This window comes from Dendrobates tinctorius, unplaced genomic scaffold, assembly GCF_039654945.1.
Source record: "Dendrobates tinctorius isolate UK_male_01 unplaced genomic scaffold, ASM3965494v1 ptg000298l, whole genome shotgun sequence".
NCBI classification, from domain to species: domain Eukaryota; kingdom Metazoa; phylum Chordata; class Amphibia; order Anura; family Dendrobatidae; genus Dendrobates; species Dendrobates tinctorius.
The window spans coordinates 462,361-488,223 of NW_027361965.1; the positions used below are offsets into that span (position 1 = coordinate 462,361).

The 25,863-nt window shown below is 53.7% G+C and overlaps 2 protein-coding genes across 4 annotated transcripts in view; one reads left to right on the plus strand and one right to left on the minus strand.

Moving 5' to 3' along the window:
• Positions 1-25,863, plus strand: part of PCOLCE (procollagen C-endopeptidase enhancer) — a 65,177-nt gene that overhangs the window by 14,634 nt on the left and 24,680 nt on the right. For both annotated transcript variants that reach the window (XM_073560582.1, XM_073560583.1), the window contains exon 2: positions 20,392-20,500. In XM_073560582.1, coding sequence (XP_073416683.1) covers positions 20,392-20,500 — 109 coding nt within the window. The remainder of the gene's footprint in view (positions 1-20,391; positions 20,501-25,863) is intronic.
• LOC141073190 (uncharacterized) overlaps positions 873-25,863 on the minus strand; it is a 67,121-nt gene continuing 42,130 nt past the window's right edge. For both annotated transcript variants that reach the window (XM_073560580.1, XM_073560581.1), the window contains exon 3: positions 873-5,610. In XM_073560580.1, the coding sequence (XP_073416681.1) occupies positions 2,071-4,683 (2,613 nt within the window). In that variant the 5' untranslated portion in view covers positions 4,684-5,610 and the 3' untranslated portion in view covers positions 873-2,070. The remainder of the gene's footprint in view (positions 5,611-25,863) is intronic.

Genomic DNA, 25,863 nt, shown 5'->3' on the forward strand with positions numbered 1-25,863 from the left:
GCTGTGTACACCGGAGCCTATATATAAGGGGCTGTGTACACCGGAGCCTGTATATAAGGGGCTGTATACACCCGAGCCTATATATAAGGGGTTGTATCCTCTGGTCCCTGTATATAAGGGGCTGTATACACCGGAGCCTATATATAAGGGGCTATGTCCTCTGGTGCCTGTATACAGGGGGCTGTATCCTCTGGTGCCTGTATATAAGGGGCTGTATACACCGAAGCCTGTATATAAGGGACTGTATACACCGGAGCCTATATATAAGGGGCTATATCCTCTGGTGCCTGTATATAAGGGGCTGTATACACCGGAGCCTATATATAAGGGGCTATATCCTCTGGTGCCTGTATATAAGGGGCTGTATACACCGGAGCCTATATATAAGGGGCTATATCCTCTGGTGCCTGTATATAGGGGGCTGTATCCTCTGGTGCCTGTATATAAGGGGCTGTATACACCGGAGTCTGTATATAAGGGGCTGTATACACTGGAGCCTATATATAAGGGGTTGTATCCTCTGGTGCCTGTATATAGGGGGCTGTATACACCGGAGCCTATATATAAGGGGCTGTATCCTCTGGTGCCTGTATATAAGGGGCTGTATCCTCTGGTGCCTGTATATAAGGGGCTGTATCCTCTGGTGCCTGTATATAGGGGGCTGTATACACCGGAGCCTATATATAAGGGGCTGTATCCTCTGGTGCCTGTATATAAGGGGCTGTATCCTCTGGTGCCTGTATATAAGGGGCTGTATACATCAGCGCCTGTGTATAAGGGGCTGTATACACCGGAGCCTATATATAAGGGGCTGTATCCTCTGGTGCCTATATATAAGGGCTGTATATGTAAGGGGTTACGGAGACTGGTATACCCCAGTACCCTTTAAGCACGTCCCGGTTAAATGTGATGTTGCTATGTGTATGGTGTTTTCCAACAGTTTCCTGCTATATGAATGTTACATAATATTGTGGATTGTATTGTAATATACTGTACATAATTTTAACATGGGGAAAGCGTAGTACATTAGGTAGTCCACTAGATGGGGACATATTAGTACACTTAGTCTAAAGATAATTAAAAGTTAATTTTAGGGGGAGCTATCGTGTGTTTTAGATAGAATCTTCCTGATCCGAGGGAGTAAGGCCATGGAGCCCGTATAGGGGTCCAGCCTTAACATCAGTGTGACAGCAGTGGTGGAACAGAGACTACAGCAGAGGCCACACCAGTACAGGGACGCAGGTGGCTCTATAATGTGGCAGTTTACTGCATGGGCTGATGCCCTCGCATCCGGGGCGAAACGGATGAGGGAACTTCTCAGCGTAGTGAGTCTGAACAGGGAGGACGCTGCATTACCGCAAGAGATGGTACGACCCGGGCATGTATTGATGGCCGTAGGAAGAAGTGCAGGGAAAGTGGAGAATGTGGACTGTATGGAACCCTATGCTGATGTTGTATCTGGCAAGGATGTGCTGCGAAAAGGAAAAAGTAAAGTTCTTCGTTTTTAGTTGCTACTGGACGGTGTCTCTGTGCGCAATCGTGTGGAAGTGGTCTGCAGCAAATCAGAGGAGACCATGAAGGTGCAGAGAGTATGTGATGGGAGACCAGGGTGCGCAAGAGCCATTAGTCTCGGCCACGACCTGGTGCTCCCTCACACTTGGCGTAGTCGGCAGGATCCCGCGGCCGTGCGATGCTGTGAAGAAAGAAGATGCTGAAATCCTGGATTTGATAGAAATTTTGTCTGACACTATTTGTGACTAAGATGGCGGCCATGCAGATGATGGAACATGGCGCCAATAAGGAGAATGACAACTATGATGACACCCTTCGTGGGTGTGACGACGCAAGGATGGTGCAAAAATCTGTCCAGCAATGACCCTTGCCCCACCCATGGAGGTTACGCCGTAGAAAAAGAAGACCTCACCCTCTGCCACAGACTGCTAGGAAAGGGGTGCAGCAGCCGGAACTGACCCCACCTTGGAACGGGTGAGGTCCGCAAGAAAACTCTGCATGCAGCTGCGCAGTGCCATTACGAGACACGGCAGCGATGGAGCTCTCCTGTACCTGCCATTATATAGAGGGCTGTATACTCCTGTGCCTGTATATAGGAGGCTGTATACACCGGAGCCTGTATATAGGAGGCTGTATACACCGGTGCCTGTATATAGGAGGCTGTATACTCCTGTGCCTGTATATAGGGGGCTGTATACTCCTGTGCCTGTATATAGGAGGCTGTATACACCGGTGCCTGTATATAGGAGGCTGTATACTCCTGTGCCTGTATATAGGGGGCTGTATACTCCGGTGCTTGTATATAGGGGCTGTATACTCCTGTGCCTGTATATAGGAGGCTGTATACACCGGAGCCTGTATATAGGAGGCTGTATACTCCTGTGCCTGTATATAGGGGGCTGTATACACCGGTGCCTGTATATAGGAGGCTGTATACTCCTGTGCCTGTATATAGGGGGCTGTATACTCCGGTGCTTGTATATAGGGGCTGTATACTCCTGTGCCTGTATATAGGAGGCTGTATACACCGGAGCCTGTATATAGGAGGCTGTATACTCCTGTGCCTGTATATAGGGGGCTGTATACACCGATGCCTGTATATAGGGGGCTGTATACTCCGGTGCCTGTATATAGGAGGCTGTATATTCCGGTGCTTGTATATAGGGGGCTGTATACTCCGGTGCTTGTATATAGGGGCTGTATACTCCGGTGCCTGTATATAGGAGGCTGTATACTCCGGTGCTTGTATATAGGGGGCTGTATACTCCGGTGCTTGTATATAGGGGGCTGTATACTCCGGTGCCTGTATATAGGAGGCTGTATACTCCGGTGCTTGTATATAGGGGGCTGTATACTCCGGTGCTTGTATATAGGAGGCTGTATACTCCGGTGCCTGTATATAGGAGGCTGTATACTCCGGTGCTTGTATATAGGAGGCTGTATACTCCGGTGCTTGTATATAGGAGGCTGTATACTCCGGTGCCTGTATATAGGGGGCTGTATACTCCGGTGCTTGTATATAGGGGGCTGTATACTCCGGTGCCTGTATATAGGAGGCTGTATACTCCGGTGCTTGTATATAGGGGGCTGTATACTCTGGTGCTTGTATATAGGGGGCTGTGTACTCTGGTGCCTGTACATACGAGGTATACACCCGAGTCTGTATATAGGGGGCTGTATACTCCGGTGCCTGTATATAGGGGGCTGTATACACCCAAGCTTATATATAGGGGGCTGTATACTCCGGTGCCTGTGTATACGAGGTATACACCCGAGTCTGTATATAGGGGGCTGTATACTCCAGTGCCTGTATATAGGGGGCTGTATACTCCGGTGCTTGTATATAGGGGGCTGTATACTCCGGTGCTTGTATATAAGGGGCTGTGTACACCGGAGCCTGTATATAGGGGGCTGTGTACTCTGGTGCCTGTATATAGGGGGCTGTATACACCCAAGCTTATATATAGGGGGCTGTATACTCCGGTGCCTGTGTATACGAGGTATACACCCGAGTCTGTATATAGGGGGCTGTATACTCCAGTGCCTGTATGTAGGGGGCTGTATACTCCGGTGCCTGTATATAGGAGGCTGTATACTCCGGTGCTTGTATATAGGAGGCTGTATACTCCGGTGCTTGTATATAGGAGGCTGTATACTCCGGTGCCTGTATATAGGGGGCTGTATACTCCGGTGCTTGTATATAGGGGGCTGTATACTCCGGTGCCTGTATATAGGGGGCTGTATACTCCGGTGCTTGTATATAGGGGGCTGTATACTCTGGTGCTTGTATATAGGGGGCTGTGTACTCTGGTGCCTGTACATACGAGGTATACACCCGAGTCTGTATATAGGGGGCTGTATACTCCGGTGCCTGTATATAGGGGGCTGTATACACCCAAGCTTATATATAGGGGGCTGTATACTCCGGTGCCTGTGTATACGAGGTATACACCCGAGTCTGTATATAGGGGGCTGTATACTCCAGTGCCTGTATATAGGGGGCTGTATACTCCGGTGCTTGTATATAGGGGGCTGTATACTCCGGTGCTTGTATATAAGGGGCTGTGTACACCGGAGCCTATATATAAGGGGCTGTGTACACCGGAGCCTGTATATAGGGGGCTGTGTACTCTGGTGCCTGTATATAGGGGGCTGTATACACCCAAGCTTATATATAGGGGGCTGTATACTCCGGTGCCTGTGTATACGAGGTATACACCCGAGTCTGTATATAGGGGGCTGTATACTCCAGTGCCTGTATGTAGGGGGCTGTATACTCCGGTGCCTGTATATAGGGGCTGTATACTCCAGTGCCTGTATATAGGGGGCTGTATACTCCAGTGCCTGTATAAAGGGGGCTGTGTACTCTGGTGCCTGTATATAGGGGCTGTATACACCCAAGCTTATATATAGGGGGCTGTATACTCCGGTGCCTGTGTATACGAGGTATACACCCGAGTCTGTATATAGGGGGCTGTATACTCCAGTGCCTGTATGTAGGGGGCTGTATACTCCGGTGCCTGTATATAGGGGGCTGTATACTCCAGTGCCTGTATAAAGGGGGCTGTGTACTCTGGTGCCTGTATGTAGGGGGCTGTATACACCCAAGCTTATATATAGGGGCCTGTATACTCCGGTGCCTGTATATAGGGGGCTGTATATAAGATGCATATCCCGCACACGGGCGGGTGCCGGTATGGTATAGATCACATCTTTCACCCCTGGACACAGGATTCAATCATTGTTGAATAATATGGAAAGTGTTAATGAGAAAAGCAGAGGATTTGGCTCCTGAGCGCGTCCGGCCCCTCGGGGCCAGGAGTCGGTGGCGGGGGTCCAGGGCCGCTGACGTCTCGCTCTTTGGCGCGGACACAGCACATTCCACTACTGTACAATCTTTTCAGGAACTTCCAGAGCTTTCATTTCCAAAGATCCGTCTTCAGAAAGAGGGAAACGTAAAAATGGCGGCAAAAATCCAGAATGTAACATAATAATCTATAATAATCCAGAGGAAGAACCCATCATAATAGGAAATAACCCAGAGGATTAGGAAGAAATCCAGATCAGTCCTTAATGATCCCCAGTGATAACAAAGTGTAATAAAAATACTTATCAAATCTATATAATATGGTGACCCATAATAATCCATAGTGATAATCTGTAATAATCCATAGCGATAATCTGTAATAATCCATAGCGATAATCTGTAATAATCCATAGCGATAATCTGTAATAATCCATAGTGATAATCTGTAATAATCCATAGCGATAATCTGTAATAATCCATAGTGATTATGTGTAATAACTATCCATATACAGTGATTACTGTACAGAGAAAAAACAAACATTTCTGAAAGCCTGCCCACACTCCTCTGTGTATCCGTATCTTCTGCTCTGAATACCGTTATAGTCTCCTGCCTCTATATATACTAAAATACATAAAGTATGTGAACCCCAGAGCATCACATCTACATCAGCTTGCTGGACATCCATCCAGTGCCGTGCTTTCCAGCAGACTCCTGGCATTGTGTGCACATCCTTGATGTGGGGATGAGATGCATCTGTGTTTTTTGCACCTGGGTTCTGGATGAGATGCACCTGTGTAGGAAGATGGACATGTCACCCACGTTCCCCTTTGAAGAATATGTAAATGGTTGTAATGTGTAATGAGAACTGATTGATAAGGTGATTTGTGTTAATAATGTTGATAATGTGTGTAGTTTGACAGTAGGGATAGTAAGATTTTATGTTTGGGACTAGCCCAGAGTGGGAAGGGCTAAATTGAAGAGAAAGTGACAGTTGCCTGGTATCAAGTTAGATAGGGCCTGGAGTGCATAGAGAAAAGACCTAAGATCCAAAGTGAGCAGTGTCGCATTCTTGGGTGTCCTTAACTGAGAGGAGGCCGAGAACAAAAGGATAGAGTGATTTTCTGTTCCTGGGAGAGGACACCTAGCAGAAAGGCCCAGAGTTTAAGTCCTGAAGGTAACGGGCCAGGACAGAACAGAGAGCGCGAGATAAAGAAAGTACCCCAGCCCCAGGTAGGAGTTCCCGAACGTCAGCACTTGAGAAGATAAGTACTGGCCTTACCGGCATCATAGCTCCTGGGAGAAAAGATGTGGAACCGCGGGATGAGTACATGACTGTGGTGTCCAGCTAGGCTGTGGGGAGAGAAGACGAAGACGCAGAACCGTGGGACGAGTTCATGACTGTAGTGTCGAGCTGGGCTGTGGGGAGAGAAGATGCAGAACCGTGGGACGAGTTCATGACTGTGGTGTTGAGCTGGGCTGTGGGGAGAAGAAGCGGAAGAGCAAGACGAGTACATGACTGTGGTGTCGAGCTGGGCTGTGGGGAGAGAAGGCTTGGAACCGAGGGACGAGTACATGACTGTGGTGTCTAGCTGGGCTGTGGGGAGAGAAGTTGCTGAAGACGCAGAACCATGGCACAAATACATGACTAGTGTCGAGCTGGGCTGTGAGAAAAGAAGACGCTGAAGACGCAGAACCGTTGGACGAGTACATGACTGTGGTGTCGAGCTGGGCTGTGGGGAGAGAAGGCTTGGAACCGAGGGACGAGTACATGACTGTGGTGTCTAGCTGGGCTGTGGGGAGAGAAGTTGCTGAAGACGCAGAACCATGGCACAAATACATGACTAGTGTCGAGCTGGGCTGTGAGAAAAGAAGACGCTGAAGACGCAGAACCGTTGGACGAGTACATGACTGTGGTGTCGAGCTGGGCTGTGGGGATAGAAGACTTGGAACCGCGGGATGAGAACATGGCTGTGGTGTCAAGCTGGGCTGTGGGGAGAAAAGATGCAGAACCGCGGGATGAGTACATGACTGAGGTGTCAAGCTGGGCTGTGGGAGAGAAGATGCGGAACGAGTACATGACTGTGGTGTCGAGCTGGGCTGTGGGGAGAGAAGATGCTGAAGACGCAGAACCGTGGGACGAGTACATGACTGTAATGTCGAGCTGGGCTGTGGGGAGAGAAGATGTGGAACCGCAGGACGAATTTATGACTGTAGTGTTGAGCTGGGCTATGGGGAGAGAAGATGCGGAACCACGGGATGAGTACATGACTGTGTTGTCGAGCTGGGCTGTGGGGAGAGAAGACGCAGAACCTCGAGATGAGTACATGACTGTGGTGTCGAGCTGGGCTGTGGGGAGAGAAGATGCGGAGCCGTAGGATGAGTACATGACTGGTGTCGAGCTGGGCTGTGTGGAGAGAAGACGTAGAACCGTGGGATAAGTACATGACTGGTGTCGAGCTGGGCTGTGTGGAGAGAAGACGTAGAACTGCGGGATGAGTACATGACTGTGGTGCCGAGCTGGGCTGTGGGGAGAGAAGACATGGAACCACGGGACGAATTCATGACTGTGGTGTCGAGCTGGGCTGTGGGGAGAGAAAACGTGGAACCACGGGACGAGTACATGACTGTGGTGTCGAGCTGGGCTGTGTGGAGAGAAGACTTGGAACCGCGGGATGAGTACATGACTGTGGTGTCGAGCTGGGCTGTGGGGAGAGAAGACGCAGAACCGTAGGATGAGTAGATGACTGGTGTCGAGCTGGGCTGTGTGGAGAGAAGACTTGGAACCGCGGGATGAGTACATGACTGTGGTGTCAAGCTGGGCTGTGGGGAGAGAAGACGCAGAACCGTGGGATGAGTAGTTGACTGGTGTCAAGCTGGGCTGTGGGGAGAGAAGACGCAGAACCGTGGGACGAATACATGACTGGTGTCGAGCTGGGCTGTAGAGAGAGAAGATGCGGAACCGTGGGAAGAGTACATGACTTTGGTGTTGAGCTGGGCTGTGGGGAGAGAAGACTTGGAACCGTGGGACGAGTACAAGACTGTGGTGTTGAGCTGGGCTGTGGGGAGAGAAGATGCGGAACCGTGGGATGAGTACATGACTATAGTGTCGAGCTGGGCTGTGGGGAGAGAAGATGCGGAACCGTGGGACGAGTACATGACTGTGGTGTCGAGCTGGGCTGTGGGGAGAGAAGACTTGGAACCGCAGGATGAGTACATGACTGTGGTGTTGAGCTGGGCTGTGGGGAGAGAAGATACGGAACCGTGGGATGAGTACATGACTATGGTGTCGAGCTGGGCTGTGGGGAGAGAAGTTGCTGAAGACGCAGAACCATGGCACAAATACATGACTAGTGTCAAGGTGGGCTGTGAGAAAAGAAGACGCTGAAGACGCAGAACCGTTGGACGAGTACATGACTGTGGTGTCCAGCTAGGCTGTGGGGAGAGAAGACGAAGACGCAGAACCGTGGGACGAGTTCATGACTGTAGTGTCGAGCTGGGCTGTGGGGAGAGAAGATGCAGAACCGTGGGACGAGTTCATGACTGTGGTGTTGAGCTGGGCTGTGGGGAGAGAAGACGAAGATGCAGAACCGTGGGACGAGTTCATGCCTGTAGTGTTGAGCTGGGCTGTGGGGAGAAGAAGCGGAAGAGCAAGACGAGTACATGACTGTGGTGTCGAGCTGGGCTGTGGGGAGAGAAGGCTTGGAACCGAGGGACGAGTACATGACTGTGGTGTCTAGCTGGGCTGTGGGGAGAGAAGTTGCTGAAGACGCAGAACCATGGCACAAATACATGACTAGTGTCGAGCTGGGCTGTGAGAAAAGAAGACGCTGAAGACGCAGAACCGTTGGACGAGTACATGACTGTGGTGTCGAGCTGGGCTGTGGGGATAGAAGACTTGGAACCGCGGGATGAGAACATGGCTGTGGTGTCAAGCTGGGCTGTGGGGAGAAAAGATGCAGAACCGCGGGATGAGTACATGACTGAGGTGTCAAGCTGGGCTGTGGGAGAGAAGATGCGGAACGAGTACATGACTGTGGTGTCGAGCTGGGCTGTGGGGAGAGAAGATGCTGAAGACGCAGAACCGTGGGACGAGTACATGACTGTAATGTCGAGCTGGGCTGTGGGGAGAGAAGATGTGGAACCGCAGGACGAATTTATGACTGTAGTGTTGAGCTGGGCTATGGGGAGAGAAGATGCGGAACCACGGGATGAGTACATGACTGTGTTGTCGAGCTGGGCTGTGGGGAGAGAAGACGCAGAACCTCGAGATGAGTACATGACTGTGGTGTCGAGCTGGGCTGTGGGGAGAGAAGATGCGGAGCCGTAGGATGAGTACATGACTGGTGTCGAGCTGGGCTGTGTGGAGAGAAGACGTAGAACCGTGGGATAAGTACATGACTGGTGTCGAGCTGGGCTGTGTGGAGAGAAGACGTAGAACTGCGGGATGAGTACATGACTGTGGTGCCGAGCTGGGCTGTGGGGAGAGAAGACATGGAACCACGGGACGAATTCATGACTGTGGTGTCGAGCTGGGCTGTGGGGAGAGAAAACGTGGAACCACGGGACGAGTACATGACTGTGGTGTCGAGCTGGGCTGTGTGGAGAGAAGACTTGGAACCGCGGGATGAGTACATGACTGTGGTGTCGAGCTGGGCTGTGGGGAGAGAAGACGCAGAACCGTGGGACGAGTTCATGACTGAAGTGTCGAGCTGGGCTGTGGGGAGAGAAGATGCGGAACCGTAGGATGAGTAGATGACTGGTGTCGAGCTGGGCTGTGTGGAGAGAAGACTTGGAACCGCGGGATGAGTACATGACTGTGGTGTCAAGCTGGGCTGTGGGGAGAGAAGACGCAGAACCGTGGGATGAGTAGTTGACTGGTGTCAAGCTGGGCTGTGGGGAGAGAAGACGCAGAACCGTGGGACGAATACATGACTGGTGTCGAGCTGGGCTGTAGAGAGAGAAGATGCGGAACCGTGGGAAGAGTACATGACTTTGGTGTTGAGCTGGGCTGTGGGGAGAGAAGACTTGGAACCGTGGGACGAGTACAAGACTGTGGTGTCGAGCTGGGCTGTGGGGAGAGAAGACGTGGAACGGCGGGATGAGTACATGACTGTGGTGTTGAGCTGGGCTGTGGGGAGAGAAGATGCGGAACCGTGGGATGAGTACATGACTATAGTGTCGAGCTGGGCTGTGGGGAGAGAAGATGCGGAACCGTGGGACGAGTACATGACTGTGGTGTCGAGCTGGGCTGTGGGGAGAGAAGACTTGGAACCGCAGGATGAGTACATGACTGTGGTGTTGAGCTGGGCTGTGGGGAGAGAAGATACGGAACCGTGGGATGAGTACATGACTATGGTGTCGAGCTGGGCTGTGGGGAGAGAAGATACGGAACCGTGGGATGAGTACATGACTGTGGTGTCGAGCTGGGCTGTGGGGAGAGAAGACTTGGAACCGCAGGATGAGTACATGACTGTGGTGTTGAGCTGGGCTGTGGGGAGAGAAGATACGGAACCGTGGGATGAGTACATGACTGTGGTGTTGAGCTGGGCTGTGGGGAGAGAAGATACGGAACCGTGGGATGAGTACATGACTGTGGTGTCGAGCTGGGCTGTGGGGAGAAATTGTGAATACAGAGAACAAAGAGAGTAAAAAGGAAAGATGAAGATGGAGGACAAGAGGGTAAAGAGGAAGGAATCTGTGTGAGGAAACTGCTCCGAGTTGTGAAGGACACGTCCATAAGACTTTGTTCCCGCTATCTACTATATATATTCCCTACCAAGTTACCGCTCAGTAATAAGTTTATTTTTGATCGTTCGTCTCCTTCATTCTACCATCCAACATCTGGTCCTGGCGCAAACTAGTGTCATCGGTTACATGTGGTCTGCACGGGCGTAGCCCCCTCACAGCACAAGTCCACAACCCCAGCCAGGACCCCCACCATCATGTTAGGTGCAGAGGCGCCACAGACGAGTGGCTCGTCCAAGGCGACCTCCCTGCACCACGCTATACTTGGCGTAGTCGGCAGGATCAAGTCTGGCAGTCTGGAGAGCAGAGTGATGTGAGGATGTCACGAGTTATGTGGAGGATGGCGACCGTTAAGTGATCTAAGATGGAGCTGACCTTGGACTCTGTAATAGAGATGAGTGGTGCAGAACAACAGGAAAGTTCTGCCCATCATGAGTGTAGATGGAACAAAAGGGTGCAAAGTGGTGTTCAGCCCTTCAGAGGTTACACCTATTGAAGGGAGTATTGCAAGTGCCAGCTGTCATAGAAGAACGAAGAGGAAGGAAAAGGCCCGACCAGTGAGGTGTGACTGCAGAGAACGGGCAGAGGGGTTAGAGAAACGGGATGGTGAGCCAGAGAAAACCCCACCTAGAGAAAAGCAGAGCCGTGACCGGCCTCAAGTGGCAAAAGAGACGGCGCCATTTGTGGGTTGGAAGTCAGCAAGAGAGCAGTGCTGAATCATGATGGTGGAGTGGGAGTTGCTGCTCGCACAGAGTGGGTTGCTTAAAGGAAAGATTGACGCAGGATGATTGCGTCAACTAATGGCAGCCATGGAGGAAGAGGTGAGGCCGGGCAGCCTGATGGAAACAAGAGCCTGAGCTTTCTACAACTGACTGGTACTGGACCCATGGTAGGGCCAAGCACCTGGAGACCCCATTGTCCCAGACGCTGGAGGGTCCCCCACTGACCCCAGAAGTGGTCCTCAACACTGGGCGTACACCTCATGTGACCCGTGCGGAGGGGATCGGGGGTGTAGTACAGGCCAAAAAGAGGAGAGAGGAGTGGGTCTGGGCCTAGCTGCAGAGCCCCGGTGGAGAAGAGTTCGTGCAGCAGATGACCCAGGGAGTGGTGGTCTACTTTGACCGCGATAGGAGCTTTGGCTTCTTGGTGGAAGAACGCAAGTGGAATAAGGTGTTTGAATACCAGCTCCCTTCACTGCGGTCCAAGTCTACAGCCTGGAGTGCGGGTGCATCTCATCCACCACACGGGTGCATCTCATCCCCCACATCGATCTCATCAACCACACCAATGCATCTCATCCACCACAGAGGTGCGCCTCATCCACCACACAGGTGCGTCTCATCCACCATATAGATCTCATCCACCACACAGGTGCGTCTCATCCACCACATAGATCTCATCAACCACACCAATGCATCTCATCCAGCACACGGGTGCGCCTCATCCACCACACAGGTGCATCTCATCCACCATATAGATCTCATCCAGCACACAGGTGCGTCTCATCCAGCACACAGGTGCGCCTCATCCAGCACACAGGTGCGTCTCATCCACCATATACAGTGGGGAAAAAAGTATTTAGTCAGTCAGCAATAGTGCAAGTTCCACCACTTAAAAAGATGAGAGGCGTCTGTAATTTACATCATAGGTAGACCTCAACTATGGGAGACAAACTGAGAAACAAAAATCCAGAAAATCACATTGTCTGTTTTTTTTTCATTTTATTTGCATATTATGGTGGAAAATAAGTATTTGGTCAGAAACAAGCAATCAAGATTTCTGGCTCTCACAGACCTGTAACTTCTTCTTTAAGAGTCTCCTCTTTCCTCCACTCATTACCTGTAGTAATGGCACCTGTTTAAACTTGTTATCAGTATAAAAAGACACCTGTGCACACCCTCAAACAGTCTGACTCCAAACTCCACTATGGTGAAGACCAAAGAGCTGCCAAAGGACACCAGAAACAAAATTGTAGCCCTGCACCAGGCTGGGAAGACTGAATCTGCAATAGCCAACCAGCTTGGAGTGAAGAAATCAACTGTGGGAGCAATAATTAGAAAATGGAAGACATACAAGACCACTGATAATCTCCCTCGATCTGGTGCTCCACGCAAAATCCCACCCCGTGGGGTCAGAATGATCACAAGAACGGTGAGCAAAAATCCCAGAACCACGCGGGGGGACCTAGTGAATGAACTGCAGAGAGCTGGGACCAATGTAACAAGGCCTACCATAAGTAACACACTACGCCACCATGGACTCAGATCCTGCAGTGCCAGACGTGTCCCACTGCTTAAGCCTGTACATGTCCGGGCCCGTCTGAAGTTTGCTAGAGAGCATTTGGATGATCCAGAGGAGTTTTGGGAGAATGTCCTATGGTCTGATGAAACCAAACTGGAACTGTTTGGTAGAAACACAACTTGTCGTGTTTGGAGGAAAAAGAATACTGAGTTGCATCCATCAAACACCATACCTACTGTAAAGCATGGTGGTGGAAACATCATGCTTTGGGGCTGTTTCTCTGCAAAGGGGCCAGGACGACTGATCCGGGTACATGAAAGAATGAATGGGGCCATGTATCGTGAGATTTTGAGTGCAAACCTCCTTCCATCAGCAAGGGCATTGAAGATGAAACGTGGCTGGGTCTTTCAACATGACAATGATCCAAAGCACACCGCCAGGGCAACGAAGGAGTGGCTTCGTAAGAAGCATTTCAAGGTCCTGGAGTGGCCTAGCCAGTCTCCAGATCTCAACCCTATAGAAAACCTTTGGAGGGAGTTGAAAGTCCGTGTTGCCAAGCGAAAAGCCAAAAACATCACTGCTCTAGAGGAGATCTGCATGGAGGAATGGGCCAACATACCAACAACAGTGTGTGGCAACCTTGTGAAGACTTACAGAAAACGTTTGACCTCTGTCATTGCCAACAAAGGATAAATCACAAAGTATTGAGATGAAATTTTGTTTCTGACCAAATACTTATTTTCCACCATAATATGCAAATAAAATGAAAAAAAAACAGACATTGTGATTTTCTGGATTTTTTTTTTCTCAGTTTGTCTCCCATAGTTGAGGTCTACCTATGATGTAAATTACAGACGCCTCTCATCTTTTTAAGTGGTGGAACTTGCACTATTGCTGACTGACTAAATACTTTTTTGCCCCACTGTAGATCTCATCCACCACACAGGTTCGCCCAGGCCCGGATTGGCAATATAACTAACCGGGCATTTTCCCGCTGGGCCGCTGTCACGTGGGCCGCGCCCGATCATCTGGCCGCTTGCCAGCTGCTGCAGCCACTGTTGCTCCTGCCGCCGGCCCTCTGCAGCACGGCGTGATAGATTTCAAGTTCCTCCCGCACTGCAGGGAGATAAGCCGCCACGCCCCCTCCCCCATCCTCGCCTTAGCATGAGACCCCCTCCCCCCCGCAGCCACTCACAGCGTCGCACTCGCTTGCCTGCTCGCTCTGTACACAGGACCTGTGATGAGGTCACAAGAGGGGAGGAGTCAGAGGGTCACATGATCAGGAGCCTTTGTCCAGACCCCCGATCATGTCACCCCTGACTCCGCCCCTCCTGTGACCTCATCACAGGTCCTGTGCGCTCAGCCTTGCCTCTACCATCTGCAAGACTCTGCTTTGCTGTTGTCATGGTGCTGGTTGAGGTAAGTATGTGTGGGGTCAGGATTTACAGTGTGGATGTAGCAGAGCTGTGTGTGTACGAGGTGTACGAGCGGAGCCGTGTGTACGAGGTGTACGGAGAGGAGCCATGTGTGTACGAGGTGTACGAGCGGAGCCGTGTGTGTACGAGGTGTACGGAGAGGAGCCGTGTGTACACGAGGTGTACGGAGAGGAGCCGTGTGTACAAGGTGTACGGAGAGGAGCCGTGTGTGTATGAGGTGTACGGAGAGGAGCCGTGTGTACGAGGTGTACGGAGAGGAGCCGTGTGTACGAGGTGTACGGAGCGGAGCCGCGCGTGTACGAGGTGTACGGAGAGGAGCCGTGTGTACGAGGTGTACGGAGCGGAGCCGTGTGTACGAGGTGTACGGAGCGGAGCCGTGTGTGTACGAGGTGTACGGAGAGGAGCCGTGTGTACGAGGTGTACGGAGCGGAGCCGCGCGTGTACGAGGTGTACGGAGAGGAGCCGTGTGTACGAGGTGTACGGAGAGGAGCCGTGTGTGTATGAGGTGTACGGAGAGGAGCCGTGTGTGTATGAGGTGTACGGAGCGGAGCCGTGTGTGTATGAGGTGTACGGAGAGGAGCCGTGTGTACGAGGTGTACGGAGAGGAGCCGTGTGTACGAGGTGTACGGAGAGGAGCCGTGTGTACGAGGTGTACGGAGAGGAGCCGTGTGTACGAGGTGTACGGAGCGGAGCCGTGTGTACGAGGTGTACGGAGCGGAGCCGTGTGTACGAGGTGTACGGAGCGGAGCCGCGTGTGTACGAGGTGTACGGAGAGGAGCCGCGTGTGTACGAGGTGTACGGAGAGGAGCCGTGTGTACGAGGTGTACGGAGAGGAGCCGTGTGTACGAGGTGTACGGAGAGGAGCCGTGTGTACGAGGTGTACGGAGAGGAGCCGTGTGTACGAGGTGTACGGAGCGGAGCCGCGCGTGTACGAGGTGTACGGAGCGGAGCCGCGCGTGTACGAGGTGTACAGAGCGGAGCCGCGCGTGTATGAGGTGTACGGAGAGGAGCCGCGCGTGTATGAAATGTACGGAGCGGAGCCGCGCGTGTACGAGGTGTACGGAGAGGAGCCGCGTGTACGAGGTGTACGGAGAGGAGCCGTGTGTACGAGGTGTACGGAGAGGAGCCGTGTGTACGAGGTGTACGGAGAGGAGCCGTGTGTACGAGGTGTACGGAGCGGAGCCGTGTGTGTACGAGGTGTACGGAGCGGAGCCGTGTGTGTACGAGGTGTACGGAGCGGAGCCGTGTGTGTACGAGGTGTACGGAGCGGAGCCGTGTGTGTACGAGGTGTACGGAGCGGAGCCGTGTGTGTACGAGGTGTACGGAGCGGAGCCGTGTGTGTACGAGGTGTACGGAGCGGAGCCGTGTGTGTACGAGGTGTACGGAGCGGAGCCGTGTGTGTACGAGGTGTACGGAGCGGAGCCGTGTGTGTACGAGGTGTACGGAGCAGAGCCGTGTGTGTACGAGGTGTACGGAGCAGAGCCGTGTGTGTACGAGGTGTACGGAGCGGAGCCGTGTGTGTACGAGGTGTACGGAGCGGAGCCGTGTGTGTACGAGGTGTACGGAGCGGAGCCGTGTGTGTACGAGGTGTACGGAGCGGAGCCGTGTGTGTGTACGAGGTGGACGGAGCGGAGCCGCGCGTGCACGAGGTGTACGGAGAGGAGCCACGCGTGTACGAGGTGTACGGAGAGGAGCCACGCGTGTATGAGGTGTACGGAGAGGAGCCACGCGTGTATGAGGTGGACGGAGTGGAGCCGTGTGTGTATGGAGTGGAGCCATATGTGTACGGGATGTACGGAGCGGAGCCGCATGTGTTTGGGGTATACAGAGCGGAGCCATATGTGTACGGGATGTACGGAGCGGAGCCAAGTGTGTACAAAGCATACAAAGCGGGCTTTTCCCACGGACACAGGAGTACACGGCGGAGCCCCGAGAAGCATTTTAAAACACACATGACGTTCCACCTGAAGTGATGTGCTGGAATCTAACCGGAAATGAGATAATTTCTTGAGGAGATTGTGACGGAACCAGGAATGCTTCAGATCCATCACCGTGTCCTCCTCCGACAGCGCAGACAGCAGGATCGCCTTGGAATCGGGGATGCCGGCCATGTGAGCGGATCATGATAGGTCCTGCACCGGGAGGCTCAGGTGGGCATTACAATGGGAGCCGGGCTGCTATAGTATCTTTGTAGAATCTTTCTTTATTTCTTTCTCTCTTTCTCTGTTCTTTCATTCTCTGTTCTGTCTTTCCCTCATTTTCTTTCTCTCTCTGTTCTTTCTTTCTCTCTCTGTTCTTTCTTTCTCTCTCTAATCTTTCTTTTTTCTCTCTCTGTTCTTTCTTCCCCTCTTTCTTTCTTTTTCTTTCCTCTCTTTCTCTCTGTTCTTTCTTTCTTTTCTTTACTTCTTTCTTTTCTTTCTTTCTTTCTCTCTCTGTTCTGTCTCTCACTGTTCTTTCTTTGTCTCTCACTGTTCTTTCTTTCTTTCCCCTTTCTTTCTCGCTCTCTCTGTTTTCTTTTTTCTCTCTCTCTGTTTTCTCTCTTCCTTAGTGCCAGTCAGTGTGCCCATAATGCCAGCCACTGTGCCCTCAGTACCAGTCAGTGTGATCAGCAGTGCTAAATGGGTGCGATTAGGTGTGGACATGGGTGTGACTAGTTGTGAAATGGGTGTGGTTGGGCGTGGCCAAAACTTGCAGCGGCGCGCAATTGTCCATCTTTCCCTTCTTCAAAAGTTGGGAGGTATGATAGGGGCGGCTATGACCAGGGGGTCTGGTTGCCCAATAGAGAGCAGTTCTGCCAGGAATTCTGTAATCTAGCATACAAAAGGGGACAGAGATTTGGGAGGAGTACTGTACCTAAAAGCAATAAATAGGACTGAGCTGAAATCCTGGGCACAGCTGTGACTACATGTTATATAGTCGTGTTAATCTCCTCTCACTTCTTGTAAACTACAAGTGTACAAAGATATTATATAGTCACCATGTGACTAGTGGCCTGTGTAACTTCTGCCAGGGCTGAATTTTAGTCCCAGTCCGGCCCTGGGTTCACCTCATCTACCATATAGATCTCATCCACCACACAGGTGCGCCTCATCCACCACACAGGTGCGTCTCATCCACCACACAGGTGCGCCTCATCCACCACACAGGTGCGCCTCATCCACCACACAGGTGCGCCTCATCCACCACACAGGTGCGCCTCATCCACCACACAGGTGCGTCTCATCCACCACACAGGTGCGTCTCATCCACCACACAGGTGCGCCTCATCCACCACACAGGTGCGCCTCATCCACCACACAGGTGCGCCTCATCCACCACACAGGTGCGCCTCATCCACCACACAGGTGCGTCTCATCCACCACACAGGTGCGCCTCATCCACCACACAGGTGCGTCTCATCCACCACACAGGTGCGTCTCATCCACCACACAGGTGCGCCTCATCCACCACACAGGTGCGCCTCATCCAGCACACAGGTGCGTCTCATCCACCACACAGGTGCGTCTCATCCACCACACAGGTGCGTCTCATCCACCACACAGGTGCGCCTCATCCAGCACACAGGTGCGTCTCATCCACCACACAGGTGCGCCTCATCCAGCACACAGGTGCGCCTCATCCACAACACAGGTGCGTCTCATCCACCACACAGGTGCGCCTCATCCACCACACAGGTGCGCCTCATCCACCACACAGGTGCGCCTCATCCACCACACAGGTGCGTCTCATCCACCACACAGGTGCGTCTCATCCACCACACAGGTGCGTCTCATCCACCACACAGGTGCGCCTCATCCACCACACAGGTGCGCCTCATCCACCACACAGGTGCGCCTCATCCACCACACAGGTGCGCCTCATCCACCACACAGGTGCGTCTCATCCACCACACAGGTGCGCCTCATCCACCACACAGGTGCGCCTCATCCACCACACAGGTGCGCCTCATCCACCACACAGGTGCGTCTCATCCACCACACAGGTGCGTCTCATCCACCACACAGGTGCGCCTCATCCACCACACAGGTGCGCCTCATCCAGCACACAGGTGCGTCTCATCCACCACACAGGTGCGTCTCATCCACCACACAGGTGTGCCTCATCCAGCACACAGGTGCGTCTCATCCACCACACAGGTGCGCCTCATCCAGCACACAGGTGTGCCTCATCCACAACACAGGTGCGCCTCATGCACCACACAGGTTCGCCTCATCTACCATATAGATCTCATCCAGCACACAGGTGCGCCTCATCCACCATATAGATCTCATCCAGCAGACAGGTGCGCCTCATCCAGCACACAGGTGCGTCTCATCCACCACACAGGTGCGTCTCATCCACCACACAGGTGCGTCTCATCCACCACACAGGTGCGCCTCATCCACCATATAGATCTCATCCAGCAGACAGGTGCGCCTCATCCAGCACACAGGTGCGCCTCATCCAGCACACAGGTGCGCCTCATCCAGCACACAGGTGCGTCTCATCCACCACACAGGTGCGCCTCATCCACCATATAGATCTCATCCAGCACACAGGTGTGCCTCATCCAGCACACAGGTGTGCCTCATCCAGCACACAGGTGCGCCTCATCCACCATATAGATCTCATCCAGCACACAGGTGCGTCTCATCCACCACACAGGTGTGCCTCATCCAGCACACAGGTGCGTCTCATCCACCACACAGGTGCGCCTCATCCAGCACACAGGTGTGCCTCATCCACAACACAGGTGCGCCTCATGCACCACACAGGTTCGCCTCATCTACCATATAGATCTCATCCAGCACACAGGTGCGCCTCATCCAGCACACAGGTGCGCCTCATCCACCATATAGATCTCATCCAGCAGACAGGTGCGCCTCATCCAGCACACAGGTGCGTCTCATCCACCACACAGGTGCGTCTCATCCACCACACAGGTGCGTCTCATCCACCACACAGGTGCGCCTCATCCACCATATAGATCTCATCCAGCAGACAGGTGCGCCTCATCCAGCACACAGGTGCGCCTCATCCAGCACACAGGTGCGCCTCATCCAGCACACAGGTGCGTCTCATCCACCACACAGGTGCGCCTCATCCACCATATAGATCTCATCCAGCACACAGGTGCGCCTCATCCAGCACACAGGTGCGCCTCATCCAGCACACAGGTGCGCCTCATCCAGCACACAGGTGCGCCTCATCCAGCAGACAGGTGCGCCTCATCCAGCAGACAGGTGCGTCTCATCCACCACACAGGTGCGTCTCATCCACCATATAGATCTCATCCAGCACAGAGGTGCGCCTCATCCAGCACACAGGTGCGTCTCATCCACCATATAGATCTCATCCAGCAGACAGGTGCGCCTCATCCACCACACAGGTGCGCCTCATCCACCACACAGGTGCGTCTCATCCACCACACAGGTGCGTCTCATCCACCACACAGGTGCGTCTCATCCACCATATAGATCTCATCCAGCACACAGGTGCGCCTCATCCACCACACAGGTGCGTCTCATCCACCATATAGATCTCATCCAGCAGACAGGTGCGCCTCATCCACCACACAGGTGCGTCTCATGCACCACACAGATCTCATCCAGCACACAGATGAGATGCACCTGTGTGGAGGGGGTGTGACTGAAACTCAATATCAGGAGGGGGTGCACTTACTTTTGGCACATAGTACCCGATTCATCATTTGTGATTTATTAAGGTCACTTTTGTTTTTCGCACCAAACTTAGGGAGACTGTGATGCACCAAAAAATGCCACATTTGGTAAAAGTCGCATCTCGCAAATCCGTCTAAAATATCTGGAAAAGCAAAACGGTCACGAAAGTGTAAGAGTGTGTGCGCACGCTGCGGTGTGCAGTAGCATAATATCCTATGGATATTAAAAACCGCTGTGCAGACGGTGCAGATTTTTCCGTGTGGTTTTCCTGCGGTTTCTAAACCGCAGAAAGAATTGTATGTCAGTTATTTCTGCGGATTCCGCTGCGGTTTGCCATCTGCTCCATTGTAGAGGTGATAAACCGCAGGGCAAAACCGCAGCGTGTGCACGCACCCTAAAGGAGAAGACACCCGGCGATGAGCGGCGGCACCATAATATCCTACATACACGCTCCAGGTCACTGTTCACACTCCGCTCTTCCATCCTCAGGCCCGAGTTTCTGTGCGGAGGAGACATCAGCGGGGAATCCGGATACATCGCCAGCGAGGGGTTTCCAAGCTATTACCCCCATAACAAGAAATGTGTGTGGAAGATTACGGTAAGAGAGTGCAAGAGACGTGTGCAATGGAGGAGACTGCTGGTGAGAAGGAGACTGCAGGAGAGAGGAGGAGACTGCTGGTGAGAAGAGGAGACTGCAGGAGAGGAGAGGAGGAGACTGCAGGAGAGAGGAGGAGACTGCAGGAGAGAGGAGGAGACTGCAGGAGAGAGGAAGAGACTGCAGGAGAGAGGAGGAGACTGCTGGTGAGAAAGAGACTGCAGGAGAGAGGAGGAGACTGCAGGAGAGAGGAGGAGACTGCAGGAGAGAGGAGGAGACTGCAAGTGAGAGAAGGAGACTGCAGGAGAGAGGAGGAGACTGCTGGTGAGAAGAGGAGACTGCAGGAGAGAGGAGAAGACTGCAGGAGAGAGGAGGAGACTGCAGGAGAGAGGAGGAGACTGCAGGAGAGAGGATGAGACTGCAGGAGAGAGGAGGAGACTGCAGGAGAGAGGAGGAGACTGCTGGTGAGAAGAGGAGACTGCAGGAGAGAGGAGGAGACTGCAGGAGAGAGGAAGAGACTGCAGGAGAGAGGAGGAGACTGCAGGAGAGAGGAGGAGACTGCTGGTGAGAAGAGGAGACTGCAGGAGAGAGGAGGAGACTGCTGGTGAGAGAGACTGCAGGAGAGAGGAAGAGACTGCAGGAGAGAGGAGGAGACTGCAGGAGAGGAGGAGACTGCAGGAGAGAGGAGGAGACTGCTGGTGAGAAGAGGAGACTGCAGGAGAGAGGAGGAGACTGCTGGTGAGAAAGAGACTGCAGGAGAGAGGAAGAGACTGCAGGAGAGAGGAGGAGACTGCAGGAGAGGAGGAGACTGCAGGAGAGGAGGAGACTGCAGGAGAGAGGAGGAGACTGCTGGTGAGAAGAGGAGACTGCAGGAGAGAGGAGGAAACTGCAAGTGAGAGGAGGAGACTGCAGGAGAGAGGAGGAGACTGCAGGAGAGAGCAGGAGACTGCAAGTGAGAGGAGACTGCAGGAGAGAGGAGGAGACTGCAGGAGAGAGGAGGAGACTGCAAGAGAGAGGATGAGACTGCAGGAGAGAGGAGGAGAGTGCAGGAGAGAGGAGAGTGCAGGAGAGAGGAGGAGAGTGCAAGTGAGAGGAGGAGACTGCAGGAGAGAGGAGGAGACTGCTGGTGAGAAGAGGAGACTGCTGGTGAGAGGAGGAGACTGCAGGAGAGAGGAGGAGACTGCAGGAGAGAGGAGGAGGCTGCAGGAGAGAGGAGGAGGCTGCAGGAGAGAGGAGGAGACTGCAGGAGAGAGGAGGAGACTGCTGGTGAGAAGAGGAGACTGCAGGAGAGAGGAGGAGACTGCAAGTGAGAGGAGGAGACTGCAGGAGAGAGGAGGAGACTGCAGGGGAGAGGAGGAGACTGCAGGGGAGAGGAGGAGACTGCAGGAGAGAGGAGGAGACTGCAGGAGAGAGGAGGAGACTGCAGGAGAGAGGAGGAGACTGCAGGAGAGAGGAGAGCGCAGGTGAGAGGAGGAGACTGCAAGTGAGAGGAGGAGACTGCAGGAGAGAGGAGGAGACTGCTGGTGAGAAGAGGAGACTGCAGGAGAGAGGAGGAGACTGCTAGTGAGAAGAGGAGACTGCTGGTGAGAAGAGGAGACTGCTGGTGAGAAGAGGAGACTGCAGGAGAGAGGAGGAGACTGCAGGAGAGAGGAGGAGACTGCAAGTGAGAAGAGGAGACTGCAGGAGAGAGGAGGAGAGTGCAGGTGAGAGGAGGAGACTGCAGGAGAGAGGAGGAGAGTGCAGGAGAGAGGAGGAGACTGCAAGTGAGAGGAGGAGACTGCAGGAGAGAGGAGGAGACTGCTGGTGAGAAGAGGAGACTGCAGGAGAGAGGAGGAGACTGCAGGAGAGAGGAGGAGACGGCTGGTGAGAAGAGGAGACGGCTGATGAGAAGAGGAGATGGCTGGTGAGAAGAGGAGACTGCTGGTGAGAAGAGGAGACTGCAGGAGAGAGGAGGAGACTGCAAGTGAGAGGAGGAGACTGCAGGAGAGAGGAGGAGACTGCAAGTGAGAGGAGGAGACTGCAGGAGAGAGGAGACTGCAGGAGAGACGAGGAGAGTGCAGGAGAGACGAGGAGACTGCAGGAGAGACGAGGAGAGTGCAGGAGAGAGGAGGAGAGTGCAGGAGAGAGGAGGAGAGTGCAGGAGAGAGGAGGAGACTGCAAGTGAGAGGAGGAGACTGCAAGTGAGAGGAGGAGACTGCAGGAGAGAGGAGGAGACTGCAGGAGAGAGGAGGAGACTGCAGGAGAGAGGAGGAGACTGCAGGAGAGAGGAGGAGACTGCAGGAGAGAGGAGGAGACGGCTGGTGAGAAGAGACTGCAGGTGAGAAGAGGAGACTGCAGGAGAGAGGAGGAGAGTGCAGGAGAGAGGAGGAGAGTGCAGGAGAGAGGAGGAGAGTGCAAGAGAGAGGAGGAAACTGCAAGTGAGAGGAGGAGACTGCAAGTGAGAGGAGGAGACTGCTGGTGAGAAGAGGAGACTGCAGGAGAAAGGAGGAGGAGACTGCAGGAGAGAGGAGGAGACTGCAGGAGAGAGGAGGAGACTGCTGGTGAGAAGAGGAGACTGCAGGAGAGAGGAGGAGACTGCAGGAGAGAGGAAGAGACTGCAGGAGAGAGGAGGAGACTGCAGGAGAGGAGGAGACTGCAGGAGAGAGGAGGAGACTGCTGGTGAGAAGAGGAGACTGCAGGAGAGAGGAGGAGACTGCTGGTGAGAGAGACTGCAGGAGAGAGGAAGAGACTGCAGGAGAGAGGAGGAGACTGCAGGAGAGGAGGAGACTGCAGGAGAGGAGGAGACTGCAGGAGAGAGGAGGAGACTGCAGGAGAGAGGAGGAGACTGCAGGAGAGAGGAGGAGAGTGCAGGAGAGAGGAGGAGAGTGCAGGAGAGAGGAGGAGAGTGCAAGAGAGAGGAGGAAACTGCAAGTGAGAGGAGGAGACTGCAAGTGAGAGGAGGAGACTGCTGGTGAGAAGAGGAGACTGCAGGAGAAAGGAGGAGGAGACTGCAGGAGAGAGGAGGAGACTGCAGGAGAGAGGAGGAGACTGCTGGTGAGAAGAGGAGACTGCAGGAGAGAGGAGGAGACTGCAGTAGAGAGGAGGAGACTGCAGGAGAGAGGAGGAGACTGCAGGAGAGAGGAGGAGACTGCAGGAGAGAGGAGGAGACTGCAGGAGAGAGGAGGAGACTGCTGGTGAGAAGAGGAGACTGCAGGAGAGAGGAGGAGACTGCTGGTGAGAGAGACTGCAGGAGAGAGGAAGAGACTGCAGGAGAGAGGAGGAGACTGCAGGAGAGGAGGAGACTGCAGGAGAGAGGAGGAGACTGCTGGTGAGAAGAGGAGACTGCAGGAGAGAGGAGGAGACTGCTGGTGAGAAAGAGACTGCAGGAGAGAGGAAGAGACTGCAGGAGAGAGGAGGAGACTGCAGGAGAGGAGGAGACTGCAGGAGAGGAGGAGACTGCAGGAGAGAGGAGGAGACTGCTGGTGAGAAGAGGAGACTGCAGGAGAGAGGAGGAAACTGCAAGTGAGAGGAGGAGACTGCAGGAGAGAGGAGGAGACTGCAGGAGAGAGCAGGAGACTGCAAGTGAGAGGAGACTGCAGGAGAGAGGAGGAGACTGCAGGAGAGAGGAGGAGACTGCAAGAGAGAGGATGAGACTGCAGGAGAGAGGAGGAGAGTGCAGGAGAGAGGAGAGTGCAGGAGAGAGGAGGAGAGTGCAAGTGAGAGGAGGAGACTGCAGGAGAGAGGAGGAGACTGCTGGTGAGAAGAGGAGACTGCTGGTGAGAGGAGGAGACTGCAGGAGAGAGGAGGAGACTGCAGGAGAGAGGAGGAGGCTGCAGGAGAGAGGAGGAGGCTGCAGGAGAGAGGAGGAGACTGCAGGAGAGAGGAGGAGACTGCTGGTGAGAAGAGGAGACTGCAGGAGAGAGGAGGAGACTGCAAGTGAGAGGAGGAGACTGCAGGAGAGAGGAGGAGACTGCAGGGGAGAGGAGGAGACTGCAGGGGAGAGGAGGAGACTGCAGGAGAGAGGAGGAGACTGCAGGAGAGAGGAGGAGACTGCAGGAGAGAGGAGGAGACTGCAGGAGAGAGGAGAGCGCAGGTGAGAGGAGGAGACTGCAAGTGAGAGGAGGAGACTGCAGGAGAGAGGAGGAGACTGCTGGTGAGAAGAGGAGACTGCAGGAGAGAGGAGGAGACTGCTAGTGAGAAGAGGAGACTGCTGGTGAGAAGAGGAGACTGCTGGTGAGAAGAGGAGACTGCAGGAGAGAGGAGGAGACTGCAGGAGAGAGGAGGAGACTGCAAGTGAGAAGAGGAGACTGCAGGAGAGAGGAGGAGAGTGCAGGTGAGAGGAGGAGACTGCAGGAGAGAGGAGGAGAGTGCAGGAGAGAGGAGGAGACTGCAAGTGAGAGGAGGAGACTGCAGGAGAGAGGAGGAGACTGCTGGTGAGAAGAGGAGACTGCAGGAGAGAGGAGGAGACTGCAGGAGAGAGGAGGAGACGGCTGGTGAGAAGAGGAGACGGCTGATGAGAAGAGGAGATGGCTGGTGAGAAGAGGAGACTGCTGGTGAGAAGAGGAGACTGCAGGAGAGAGGAGGAGACTGCAAGTGAGAGGAGGAGACTGCAGGAGAGAGGAGGAGACTGCAAGTGAGAGGAGGAGACTGCAGGAGAGAGGAGACTGCAGGAGAGACGAGGAGAGTGCAGGAGAGACGAGGAGACTGCAGGAGAGACGAGGAGAGTGCAGGAGAGAGGAGGAGAGTGCAGGAGAGAGGAGGAGAGTGCAGGAGAGAGGAGGAGACTGCAAGTGAGAGGAGGAGACTGCAAGTGAGAGGAGGAGACTGCAGGAGAGAGGAGGAGACTGCAGGAGAGAGGAGGAGACTGCAGGAGAGAGGAGGAGACTGCAGGAGAGAGGAGGAGACTGCAGGAGAGAGGAGGAGACGGCTGGTGAGAAGAGACTGCAGGTGAGAAGAGGAGACTGCAGGAGAGAGGAGGAGAGTGCAGGAGAGAGGAGGAGAGTGCAGGAGAGAGGAGGAGAGTGCAAGAGAGAGGAGGAAACTGCAAGTGAGAGGAGGAGACTGCAAGTGAGAGGAGGAGACTGCTGGTGAGAAGAGGAGACTGCAGGAGAAAGGAGGAGGAGACTGCAGGAGAGAGGAGGAGACTGCAGGAGAGAGGAGGAGACTGCAGGAGAGAGGAGGAGACTGCTGGTGAGAAGAGGAGACTGCAGGAGAGAGGAGGAGACTGCAGGAGAGAGGAAGAGACTGCAGGAGAGAGGAGGAGACTGCAGGAGAGGAGGAGACTGCAGGAGAGAGGAGGAGACTGCTGGTGAGAAGAGGAGACTGCAGGAGAGAGGAGGAGACTGCTGGTGAGAGAGACTGCAGGAGAGAGGAAGAGACTGCAGGAG